Below are 12,438 nucleotides of genomic sequence, written 5' to 3' on the forward strand. Positions count from 1 at the left end.
GGTCTTTTCTTTTAATTTTTTAATCCATCCAACCATTCTGTGCCTTTTAATTCATGAATCCAATCTATTTACATTTAAAGTAATTACTGATATATAAAAATAACTTACTAATACCATCTTATTAACTGTTTCCTGGTTGTTTTGCATTTCCACTGTTTCTTCTTTTCCCTCTGTTTCTGCCTATCTTTCTAAATTGGTTATTTTCTATGCTGGTATGCTCTTTTTCCCCTTTCTTTGTTTTTGTTTTTGTTTTTATCTGCTCTAGGTTTCTGCTTTGTGGTTACCATGGGGTTTACATAAACTTCTTATAAAAGGAACAGTGCATTTTAGGCTGTTAGGACATGCATTCCATCCTAGATTCATATCTCCCTCTTGGTTTCAAACAAGGATCCAAACAGATCCTCCTCCATCTGCACCTCTAGCTCTGACCTCCTCTGGGCTTTTCTAACTGCCCAATCCATATCTAGACCTGGGTTAATTGTTTCAACACATATTAAAAGCCATCTTCCAGTAATCTGTTTTAGTAGAAAGAGTATTTTACTCATTCTAAGTCCATTCTAGAGAACTGAGCAGAATTTAAAAAAAAAACAAACAAAAAAAAAAACGATCTCTGAGAAATGTGAAGGGCCCTTCTCTATTGAATAAGGTCGTTTAGCCTCTCAAGTTCTTTGGGAAATAATTTTACTCTTTTCGCCACTTTGTGATTTCTGCTCATAAGAGGAGGTGCCCTTACCCCCTCTCTATGCCAAGGGAGAATACTGTTCAGACTTCCAAATCCCCCGGCACCAAACAGCTTCACCCCCTCCTGTGCTCTTTATAAGACAGCCTCCTTCCCTTCAGCACCCAGCTTCTGTTAGCACTTTAATGGTGTGTCTGATTTCTCTCCCATAGGCTCTCACACTTTCATGAGAGATTCCCTTACTGCCGTGGTCGGCAAACTGCGGCTCGCGAGCCACATGCGGCTCTTTGGCCCCTTGAGTGTGGCTCTTCCTAAGCCTTAGGGGTACCCTAATTAAGTTAATAACAATGTACCTACCTATATAGTTTAAGTTTAAAAAATTTGGCTCTCAAAAGAAATTTCAATCGTTGTCCTGTTGACATTTGGCTCTGTTGACTAATGAGTTTGCCGACCACTGCCTTAAGAAGATGGGGTGAGTTGGATTAAGCAATGAAATCCTAAACTTTAACAAGCATGCAGGGATCAACATTTATCAAAGCAGTTGCACATTCATTATCCTCATTATAGTCCCATTATTCACAAATTATAATTGAGAAAACAGGCACAGGGAGGGGAAGGGACTGCCTCAAAGTCACATTACAACTAGCTAACTGATGACAGAATTCAGACTCCTTATCCAGCTCTTCCGACTCCTTATCTACTGCTTTTTAAACCCACATGATGCGTACCCTAAGTGTCCTCTCGTAATCCATCCCCAGCCCTTCTCGCTGCTTGCTCCTTACCTTTCATTCTCCCAGCCAGCTCATATACTTTTCTTGGCTCAGCGGATCGGTTTTCCAGAGCTGTGAATAAACCACCTCTGCCCCAGTGGCCAGAGTCATCTGACAGAAGAAAGAGAACATTTTCTTCTATAGGAGGCAAAGTCCAGTCCACAATTAAAAAAAAACAACAAAGTTACACCAAATAGACTTCTAGAACAGTGGTTCTCAACCGGTGGGTCGCGAACAATGAAAATACATCCTGCATCTCAGATATTTACATGACGATTCATAACAGTAGCAAAATTACAGTTATGAAGTAGCAACGAAAATAATTTTAGCCGAACAGGTTTGGCTCAGTGGATAGAGCGTCGGCCTGCGGACTCAAGGGTCCCGGGTTCGATTCCGGTCAAGGGCATGTACCCTGGTTGCGGGCACATCCCCAGTGGGGGGCGTGCAGGAGGCAGCTGATCGATCTCTCTCATCAATGTTTCTAACTCTCTATCCCTCTCCCTTCTTCTCTGTAAAAAATCAATAAAATATATTTTAAAAAAAAAGAAAGAAAATAATTTTATGGTTGGGGGTGACCACAACATGAGGAACTGTATTAAAGGGTCGTGGCATTAGGAAGGTTGAGAACCACTGTTCTAGAAGGAAGTTTCTTCTTCCCTTTGAAAAATCAATCTAATCTCCTAGGAATACCACAGGTTGGATTTCTCAAATATGTTTAGATTTTCTCTAATATACCCGGCCATCATAACAGGAAAGCATCGAAAAAATTAGTGTTCTGAAAGAGCAAAATCTCTGTAGAACTTCTGTAATTCCTGGGAGATGACCAAAGAAGAGTGGAGAGTTGACGTAACAAAACAAAGAGAGTTGTAGCACTAGTACTTACAACAATACGTGACTCCCATTTTACAGGTAAGGAAGAGGAAAGGTTAAATGATTCATTCAAGCTGGTGTTAACATAGCTGGTTAGTACCTTGCATTTAGAGTCATTCATTCATATTACAAATATTTGTTAGCATGTATTACGTGTCAGGCATTGTTCTAAGCACCAGGGTTATAGCAGTGGACATCAAACCTTGCTCCCATGAAGCTTATTTTCTAGTGCAATCAAACAGTCAAATACATAATGTCAGATGGTGATATGTGTCATCAAATAAAATAAGGTAGGAAAGGAGATAGAGAAATGGAGGCGTGAGGAAGGGGTCTGTTCTGTATAAGGCAAGCAAGGGAGATCTCTCTGACACACAGACATCTGAACAATGCTTGATGGTGGCTAACTGGGGAAAGAGGGTTCCAGGCAGAGGAAGTAAAAAAGTGCAAAGATTGTGAGGGGGAAACATGCTTGGAATTCTGCTTTTACTCAAAGGATTCATTTGTCTTATGGATGTTGCCTCCTTTCACTCTCTTAAAAACCTTGTGAAGAGAATACTGTAGATAGTATCATCCCATTATACGGATAAGGAAGTTGAGGCCCAGGGAGGTTGGGTTACTCAACCAGGTAAACGAGAGACAAGAGTCAAATCCAAGTCTCTTGACGCTAAAATTCACACTTTTTTTTGACCACACAAGACTGCGCTAGGCCAGGGTTCTGCTTCCTCCTCCCCAGTTCTTAGCACCATAAAGACTGAGGCCCCCACCCTGAGCCCGCACCATTTCTCCTACCTACGCAGTGCACGATCACAGCATCCTCCGCACCGGCCTGTGGGTGGGTGACATCACCACTAACATACTTGATGGAGGTCGAGTCTGAATCTTCATAGTCCAGTTGGACTGAGCTCTCTTCTTCCCCGTCCTCTAGATTCTCAGGTTCACTCTCCTCGGAAGGCAGGCAGGAGGACTGGTAATTATTGGACTCCCACCAGGCCATCCTTCAACAGGCCAGAGAGAAAAGGAATTTAATCAGGCAAATCACCATTTCCCGTGGAGCACGTTTTGTATTGCTATTCACAAACATTTGAGTGCCAAGTGGAAATGCAATTAGAAACTCACCCTGATTTGAGTTTTTGCCCATCTGTTAATAAACAAGAAGGCTTACCCATTAAACTTGACTGCTTCCTGTCTATACTGCAATAATGAGCAGCCACCAGATGTCCCTGTTCTTAAGAACATGACTGAAAGGGACTGTGAGTAAACTACTTTTTATTAGCTACAATAAGATCTTAAATTTTCTTGCCTCAACTGAATGTATCTTCTCTGCCTAGGCACTCAGGACTTTTCACCTCCGCAATCTGTTTAGGTTAAAGTTCAAACATTATAAAAATATTGTTACCAGTAGGAGCTGCCAGCTTTATAAAAGTTTTCTGCAATTTTTCCCCCTGCAATTTTAAAATGATGTCCTAGCCCCAGCGGGGTAGCTCAGTTGATTAGAGCGTCATCCCAATACACCAAAGTTGCGGGTTCAATCCCTAGTCAGGGCACATACAAGAATCAAGCAGTAAATGCGTAAGTAGAACAACAAATGATGTCTCTTTCTCTCTCCTCTCTCTCAAATCAATCAATACTTTTTTTTTAAAGTGATGTTCAACTGTGGACTCAGTATACAGTAGTGATTCTTTTACCAACTGTGATCCTCAGCTTTACTGATTAATGCAGTCAAATAACGCCCACATACTTTTTCTTATGTTCCACCTCTTCCTTTCTCCTCTTCTTCTCTTCTATTAGTTTCTTTCTCTTGGCCGCTGCTTCTTGTCTTTTCTTCCTTCTCTCCTCCAGCTCTTCAGGACTTAGAATCCGCTTCCTCTTGGCAGAACCCTCCACAAGGCCTGGCATGAGAACCTGTAGGAAGAACAAGATCTATAACCAAGAAGTTTGTGGGCTGCCTGTTCCTTCATGAGTTTCGTTCCTCCCGAGAACACACTCTGTATGGCAGCAACATGCTTAATATTTCACAAAACGCTGCATCTCCACGCCACTTCAATTTACTCTTCCATCACACATCTCAAAGGCATGGCGACCAGGACACTGAGCTCTGAACTCAGCCAAAGGACTGGCATGGTTGGTAAAGCTATACGTCATTTTGATTAATTTCATTAATAATCAGGCACTTCAGAAAAATCACTTTTTAAAAATGGAAAGCATACCTTGCAGGATGCCATTTTAGGTTTAACCATTTTTTTAATGAAAATCCTCATACAATGTATTGTATTTCTTTCTTAAACAGAATATTTCAACATCATGATTGTCTTAATTATAGCTAGCATTCAACGAGTACATATTAAGTGCCCATAAATAATATGGACATTAGAGATATAGTGTGATTGCGCTCCTCTCCTACTGACATGGGGTCGTGATCATCGAGAGAAGGGTATGTATATCGCTGTAACCCAGTGATTCCAGGGGTGGCTTAAGTGGACAAGCTGCTTTCACCTGCAGTAAGAGGCAAAATAAATTCTCCTTCCTAATGTTTTTTTATGCCAACTTTTTACATAGTTTTTATATTACAGTACAGTTAATCATACTTATATTCCTTGTTTTTAGTGATTATGTATATACCTTATTGCTACATTAGAAATAAACTGTAAGAAGCTGCAAAAGCATGTCACTTCGTAAAGATTAGAGAGCAATGGAAGCATCCAGCCTAGAAGGTTACAAGTGGTTCATCCTACAGAGGGTGCAAGGACTACACACACGAAGGCCATCAATGCGAGGTTAAACACCACCTGCCAGCTGGAATTTATGCAGCAATGAGGAGTTTAAAAATGTATGTAAGAGAACACTGGTTACCCCTGACTCTTAGCCAGGGCGTATGAGTGAGAAGACATCAGATGATGCCTAAAATCTCTACAACACAAAAACAAGCCCAAATCCAAGACATTCAGGCAATGCTGAAATTTGTTCTTCAGACAAGATTGTTTTATAATATTTGAACACACTCCTTCTCTGCTGGATAGTTTCCTTTGGGGAGAGAATAATTTTTTCTTTGGTATTAATTTTCTTCAGTTTTGACTTGTCAAACTTCACTTCAGACAAGTCAGGCTTATCACTCATCTTGACTAAAAGAAAGACTGAAGGCTTGAAGGCTGGAGAAAGGCAGACGGCGAGGGGGAGACCACTCCACACACTGGCCAAGGTAATTATACTTATATTTCAACAAATGCTTACAATTTATTTCTTAATAAATCACATCCAGCCCAGCCGGTGTTACTCAGTGGTTGTTAGGGCTCATGAACCAGAATGTTAGGGTTCAGTTCCCAGTCAGGGCACTTGCCCGGGTTGCAGGCTCGATCCCCAGTAGGGGCATGCAAGAGGCAGCCGATGGATGATTCTCATCATTGATGTTTCTCTCTCCCTCTCCCTTCCTCTCTCTGAAATCAATAAGAATATATTTTTACTACCAAAAAAAAAATCACACCCAGTATAATTTTTTATTCACTTAGAATGAAAAATTGAAAGAACTTATTCTTTTATATAAATTAACTAGAGCTGAAACCGGTTTGGCTCAGTGGATAGAGCGTCGGCTTGCGGACTGAAAGGTCCCAGGTTCGATTCCGGTCAAGGGCATGTACCTGGGTTGCGGGCACATCCCCCATAGGAGATGTGCAGGAGGCAGCTGATCGATGTTTCTCTCTCATCAATGTTTCTAACTCTCTATCTCTCTCCCTTCCTCTCTGTAAAAAATCAATAAAATATATTTAAACAAATAATAATAATAAATTAACTAGAGGCCTGATGTATGAAATTCGTGCAAGGGGCTCGGCCTCACAGCCGGGGGCCGGGCTGCGGTGGCTGCCTCAGCCCTCACAGCCCGGGCTTTGTCTGGAAGGATGTCCAGAAGGTGGTCCGCTGTCGGTCTAATTAGCATATTACGCTTTTATTATTATAGATAGTCTTACACTGCCTTTATTTCGGAGTAACGGGCCCTCTTGACTAGTTTTCTCCAAAAGGATTTTCTGAAGATTCACCAGTTGCTCAAATGATTTTCTGTCTTCTTTGCTGGGCTCCTTAGAATAGTCTTTCCCTTCAAATAAGTACATGTGATTTTCTAAGAATATAAAACATAAAAAGAGAAACGTTAGATATTTATAGAAAATTGATTAGTTCTATTCAGAGCAATAACCAGGGTGAACAAAGAACAGCCTATATTCTAAATGAGCCAAGACCAGGTTGTGATGAAGGTGCTGCATTTCCGATCCCACTGACACCGATGGCTCTGGATCCAAATGGAGATCTCACACATTTATTTTTCAAAGGCGAGAGCATGGCTAAAGCCCTTTTGGTCATCTCTACATGGTCCGTGAGTACCTTCATCCTGTTGAGTTTTGAATCACTCATCACTCATTCATGCCACACTATTCCTCAGCATAAACCTCCCGACATTAGTAACTAAGAACATATTCTGAACACATTTTTAATACTCAACTCTTTCCCCCCTTTTCTGTAATATTAAAAAAGCAAGTGGCAAACTGATGAGAAAAATGAGGAATCATAAACATAATCCCTTAGATTTACGGTAGTCTTTCCAGATCTCAAAAAGCATTTTCATGAGCCTCACCACAATCATGGTGTAACTAACCCCTTCACTTAAGAAAGGGAAAATGGAGACAGACCAAGACAGGGATTAAGGGACTCCCCAATGTTTACTGTTAATAAATAAGGCAGAATTTTCTGACTCTAAGGCCAGTGTACTCTTTTCAGTATATTACTGTGTCTATAGGAGAAGAGATAACAGGCCAATTACAATAACAGCAATAGTGTAATCTTGAATTAGCATGTTATGCTATCAGGGCACTTTCACATCATTATCACACTAGATTTCTACAATTGTTTAAAAGAGAGAAGCGGACATTAACAGCACCATTTTACAGATGGGAACACAAAGGCTCAAAGAGGTTGGGTGACCTGCCAAGATCATGAGTCACTGATAAAGGAAACTCATGACAAGACTAGCAACCACAGAGAGGTGAAATGATGATTCTAAACTGAAGTGTATTTAATAGTATATGTCACCAAAGCATATATTTTCACAGCATTATGAAATCAGCTATGTTTTCTCTAGAGAGTACAAAAGCAAAATATTTTTATTCTCCAGAGATCAATTGCTTCACACGTACACCCAAATACAACCATCTGTAATTCTAATTGGCACCTGCTAATTAAATCAACAGTGGGCTTCCAATGAGGTGCTCTATCAACATGTGGAAACAAATAAAGAGCTGAAAAAAACAAAGAGCCGAGAACTGTCAAATATGATCAACATACGTAGCTTCATATTACAGGCAATTCTCAACTTACAAACATGCTGGGCTGCCTGACAGAGTAATTGCTTTTTGGCAGTTGGACAACTTAGAAGGGGCAGACATGCCTTGGCTGCATTATGGCTAAAGGTAGGAAGGAAGCAAGTGATGAAAACTCAGGGTCATACAGAGACAAGAGAACCCAAGACCAGAAGTCACATCAACCCTACTCCCCACCAAAAAGGAGGAGGCCCCGTCCAGTAAAGACACTGGCCCTGATCTCTGCACCCATGGGATAAGGTTCTCTTGAATTAAGAAGCCTAGTTAGACTCTCAAACCTCTCACCCAAGTCCACGCTGAATCCTTGTTGCCACTGGTACAAAAAAATAAAGTCCTTTCTAAACAATCATAAGACATCAGGGAACACCCTTACAAAGCTACTATGTGAAAAAAAAAAAAAGAAAAAAAAAACTTCAAATCAGAAATTCAAATATTCAGAATAGAAACAGACAAATGTTAACCAAACTCAGAAAAAATTAAGAGAATGACCAAATCATCTCATGATTTACATGTATTGCTTCGTTAAAAAACTAAAATGAATTGGTGCCTGCACCTCGTAGGGTATTGTGAAGAGTAAATGGAAAATTAGGTGTATAAAGCACATGACAGAGTACACACTTTTGATTGAGCACAGAGCACTCAGTGATAACTGAATAGTAACTTAAGTTACTGAATAGTAACTTAAAAAACATACTATTCAGAAAAGGAATCACTATATGGAAAGCACCATACTAAGGACAGTCGGATTTACTAATAAAGAAGACGATGCTTGCAACCAAGGGAGGAAAAGTACAAACTAAGACCCTTGAGGTTGATACTACATAAGCATCAATATCATTACTTTGATTCAAAGTTCAGCTATAAGAGAATAGCCAGCCCTGACCAGTTTGGCTCAGTGGATAGAGCGTCTGCCTGTGGGCTGAAGTGTCCCAGGTTCCATTCTGGTCAAGGGCATGTACCTTGGTTGTGGGCACATTCCCAGTGTGGGGTGTGCAGGAGGCAGCTGATTGATGTTTCTCTCTCATCCATGTTTCTAACTCTCTATCCCTCTCCCTTCCTCTCTATAAAAAAATCAATAAAATATATTTTAAAAATAAAAATAAAATAAATAAATAAATAATAAAAAGGCAATATCATTAGTTGCTTTAACAATATTTTAAAAAGAAAAAAAAAAAAAGGTAATAGCCAGATAATGCCCAGTCAGTCTGGAAAGAGTTCCTGGACCAAGTCAGTCTTAAACAGTGTGCCCAAGATGAGAACAGGCTGGGTAGGAAAAAGACGTCCCAGAGAGCAGTACTGAGGACCTTCCGCAGGGGTCCTCAAACTTTTTAAACAGGGGGCCAGTTCACTGTCCCTCAGACCGTTGGAGGGCCGGACTATAGTTTAAAAAAAAAACAATGAACAAATTCCTATGCACACTGCACATATCTTATTTTGAAGTAAAAAAACAAAACGGGAACAAATACAATATTTGTATTTGCATGTGGCCCGCGGGCCGTAGTTTGAGGACCCCTGTTCCATGGGGACTCATCTCGTGTCCTAGCCTAGGGGGGCTGTGCCCCTTGTGCTGCTCTCACCCCCGACTTACTTCCTTCCTCTTGCTCTCTGCTTCCTTCCTCTGCGGTCGGCAAGGCATCAGACACCCACTGGCCATCTTTTGTTTCTCCCAGGATAGACTCCAGGTCTATTTCATCCACGGTGCTCCCCTCAGAGGACAGCAGTTTATCCAAACCGAATTTGAGTATCTCACCCAGCTTGAATGGAGAAAACAAAGTCCAGTCAGTTCTCGTGAAGTCAAACACCGGGATGTCAGGGATTTGCCAAGTGACACCGGGTATATTCCTTCCCTGACGGTGGGCCGTTTCTTCTCTCCCCATGATAAGAAACCAACAGAGCCATTTAACAATTGAATGATGGCTAAATAGAAAGTATGATAAATGATGGCCAGAAATGTTGATTTTGACAATTCTCATAATAAAAACAAGTTATGAGCCTCCAATTATTTTTTTTGAAGAATAATAGTAATTTCTTGCATTACCATTGCCTTCCTGACCGAGTCCTTTTCATAGGCATTCTCAACAGCCACAGAGAAGTCAGAGACCCTGTTAGAGCTAAGAGGTTAAGATATCTGCTCAGAGCCACAGAGTCAACAAGTGACAAAGCCTGGATTTGAGCCCAAGTCAGATGGATCCAAAGCACATCGTTATTCTTTATTCTGCTGCCTTTCTATATCATATTCATTTCTAGCTCCTACAGCAGCCTGCATGCAATAGGTACTAGAGGAGGAAGAGTTTGGCCAGAGACCAAACGTATAGTTGAGGAGAGTGGGTGATTAATGCTAGTCTTTTAAAAAATATTTTTGTTGATTTATAGAGAGAGAGCAATGGAGAGGGAGCGAGAAAGAGAAACATCTATGTGAGAAACATCAATAGGCTGCCTCCTGCATGCCCCTACTGGGACTGAGCCCACAAACCGGACAGGTGTCCTGACCAGGAACCGAACCAGCAACCTTCTGGTCCATAGGACAACGCCCCACTCACTGAGCCATACCAGCCAGGGCGATGCTCGTTTTTTCACTTACATTCTCATCCACAGAGAGCACTGACTACAAACCCTGACATATTCTGAAGTGAAGAACAACCTACTATACCTGGAGGTCAGCATCAACTGCAGGCTTCCGGGCTCCCAGGGTAAAATGCCCTCCCTCCATGATTGCGCTGGTGAGCTGCAGCTTGGAGGCGGCTTTCCTACAAACTATCTCTTCCACGGTGTCTCTGCCGATCAGCCGAATAACCTTAACAGACCTGTACAGAAGTCAAAGGAGAGGAGTGTGCTACCGGAGTCTGCAAAGATGGTGCAAGCATACAAGGCTGATGCACCGAAAAGGACATAAACCCAAAATGCCATGTTTGGGGCACATTTAAAGGGACATTGTTATCCGTGGACAGAGCCACTGTTAAGAGAGATCTGACCTCACATAGGATCTCACTAAACTTTTCCAAAAGAGTTAAGGAAGGAATGATGAGACGGTCAGAACTGGGATTCCTTATCTGTGGCAGATTATCTTCAGGTCAAAGGGTAAGACCCATCTTTTTGGCTTAGTTCCATAACACCACAAATTTTTTAACTGAGTTAGACCCTAACTCAGGCACGATGAGTTAAATAACTTCTGAAGGTTCCTTCTAGTCCTTTCACAATTTGATTTTGCTCTGTTTAACAAAGCAAGTCTTGAGTGAGAACGTGCCCTGCCCAGTCAGCAGCAAACCTGGGCTAACCCCTAGCAGTCTCTCAGCCTCCAGTCTGGGACTATCACAGGATTACCACCTTCCTCCCCAAACCAGACTGCTGAGTAGCCAACAAGTGGAAACACGCCGCTGCTTAAATCTCTTACTTGTTCTGGCCTATTCGGTGAGCCCTGGAGGCTGCTTGCAAGTCATTCTGAGGATTGAAATCACTGTCAACAAAAATAACGGTGTCTGCTGCCGTTAGGTTCATGCCAACTCCACCTGAAAACAATGCACAAAGGAGAATGATCGACAGTATGAGGACCAGAGACTAGAAAAGACACAAGGCTACAGAGGTCAGATTGATAAACTGAACTGTCAAAATATCGGGCTTCTTCCTTCAAACTCACCCCAATCTCTAACTCCAGAAACTTGCAGTGTTTTCAAACTGCTCCCTGAGCTCCTAGCGCCTGACTTGGGAAAATTTAACGACGGAAAGTAACAGAATGAGGGGAGTAGGAGAAAGCAGCACAAGTGGACACGTAAGTAGTGGACAGATTCCGATTTCATTTCACAAATTCATGGCTGGGGAGGAGAGCTACCTCTGCTAAATTAGGAATAAAACTGTCCACAAAATTATTGAAATCTGGGGCAATCCCAGGTCAATGGTTAAAGCAGATTAGAATCACTCCCTGACCACCCCAGGTTTCAGCCTTACTTCTCTAATGAGATGACAGCTAAGAAAGGCTGGCTGCAATAGAAACCATGCCAGAAGGCCAGTACCTTGGTAAACTTATGGCAGCGACCTAAAAGTCCCATTTTTTATACTCCTCAGGACTGACCTACACTTTCAGAGAAATAAGGAAAAACATACTAAGTGCTGAGATGTAAAAGTCCTTATTTGCCTTTGTCAATGCCAATGTGACTTACCTGCCCTGGTACTCAGAAGAAATACAAAAATGGGCTGCTGTCCGAAGTTCTTAATGGCCAGGTATCTCTCCTCGCCTCTCACGGAACCATCCACACGCTCGTAACTGTAGCCTTCACATGCGAGAAGAAAACAGATACTAACCCTTTTCAGATACTCGAATAAAGCACTGTCAGCTCAAAACCAAACGCTAATTTTGTCCCTTTCCCTACACAAGCATGCCCCAATTTTAAGCGAATCCCACAGGCAAAATTTAAAGTGTAGGGGTCATTTTATTGTCTTACCAAGGAACTTTCCATAATGTACTCCTCCGGCTCTTTTAAATACATGCAGTTGGTAAGATATACTTGGCATTCCTGGACTCAATGTTCAATCCTGACTCTCTCTCAAGCACACTGAGGACCATGCTGTGCAGCGGTTCCCCGTTTGGCTATGACATAACTCTCAGTTATGTGAGCGGCAAGACAAGCGCTTGGGAGCTGATGAGTGAGCCTGCCAGATGGCTTCCGGCTTCACCGCAGACCCATGTTGGAGAGGGGAATTATGTGCCCACGCCATGTTTACAAACCTGGGGATTCCTCAATGTGCCAATGGCATTTCCTGCAAG

At 41.9% G+C, this 12,438-nt stretch overlaps 1 protein-coding gene across 6 annotated transcripts in view; it reads right to left on the reverse strand.

Annotated features, from left to right (window-relative positions):
- CHD1L (chromodomain helicase DNA binding protein 1 like) overlaps window positions 1-12,438 on the reverse strand; it is a 42,756-nt gene that overhangs the window by 7,535 nt on the left and 22,783 nt on the right. For 4 of the 6 annotated variants that reach the window (XR_004973353.1, XM_036344038.1, XM_036344041.1 and 1 more), the window contains 8 exons: window positions 11,834-11,944; window positions 11,071-11,185; window positions 10,330-10,483; window positions 9,268-9,433; window positions 6,279-6,427; window positions 4,058-4,221; window positions 3,109-3,314; window positions 1,462-1,560 (listed from right to left, as the gene is read on the reverse strand). Coding sequence is in view for 4 of the 6 variants with exons in the window: in XM_036344038.1 (XP_036199931.1) it covers window positions 1,462-1,560; window positions 3,109-3,314; window positions 4,058-4,221; window positions 6,279-6,427; window positions 9,268-9,433; window positions 10,330-10,483; window positions 11,071-11,185; window positions 11,834-11,944 (1,164 nt within the window). In the remaining 2 variants the exon portion in view is untranslated. The remainder of the gene's footprint in view (window positions 1-1,461; window positions 1,561-3,108; window positions 3,315-4,057; window positions 4,222-6,278; window positions 6,428-9,267; window positions 9,434-10,329; window positions 10,484-11,070; window positions 11,186-11,833; window positions 11,945-12,438) is intronic. The other 2 variants (XR_004973354.1, XM_036344039.1) reach the window with 1 other exon arrangement.

Source organism: Myotis myotis, unplaced genomic scaffold (genome assembly GCF_014108235.1).
Source record: "Myotis myotis isolate mMyoMyo1 unplaced genomic scaffold, mMyoMyo1.p scaffold_m19_p_18, whole genome shotgun sequence".
NCBI lineage: Eukaryota > Metazoa > Chordata > Mammalia > Chiroptera > Vespertilionidae > Myotis > Myotis myotis.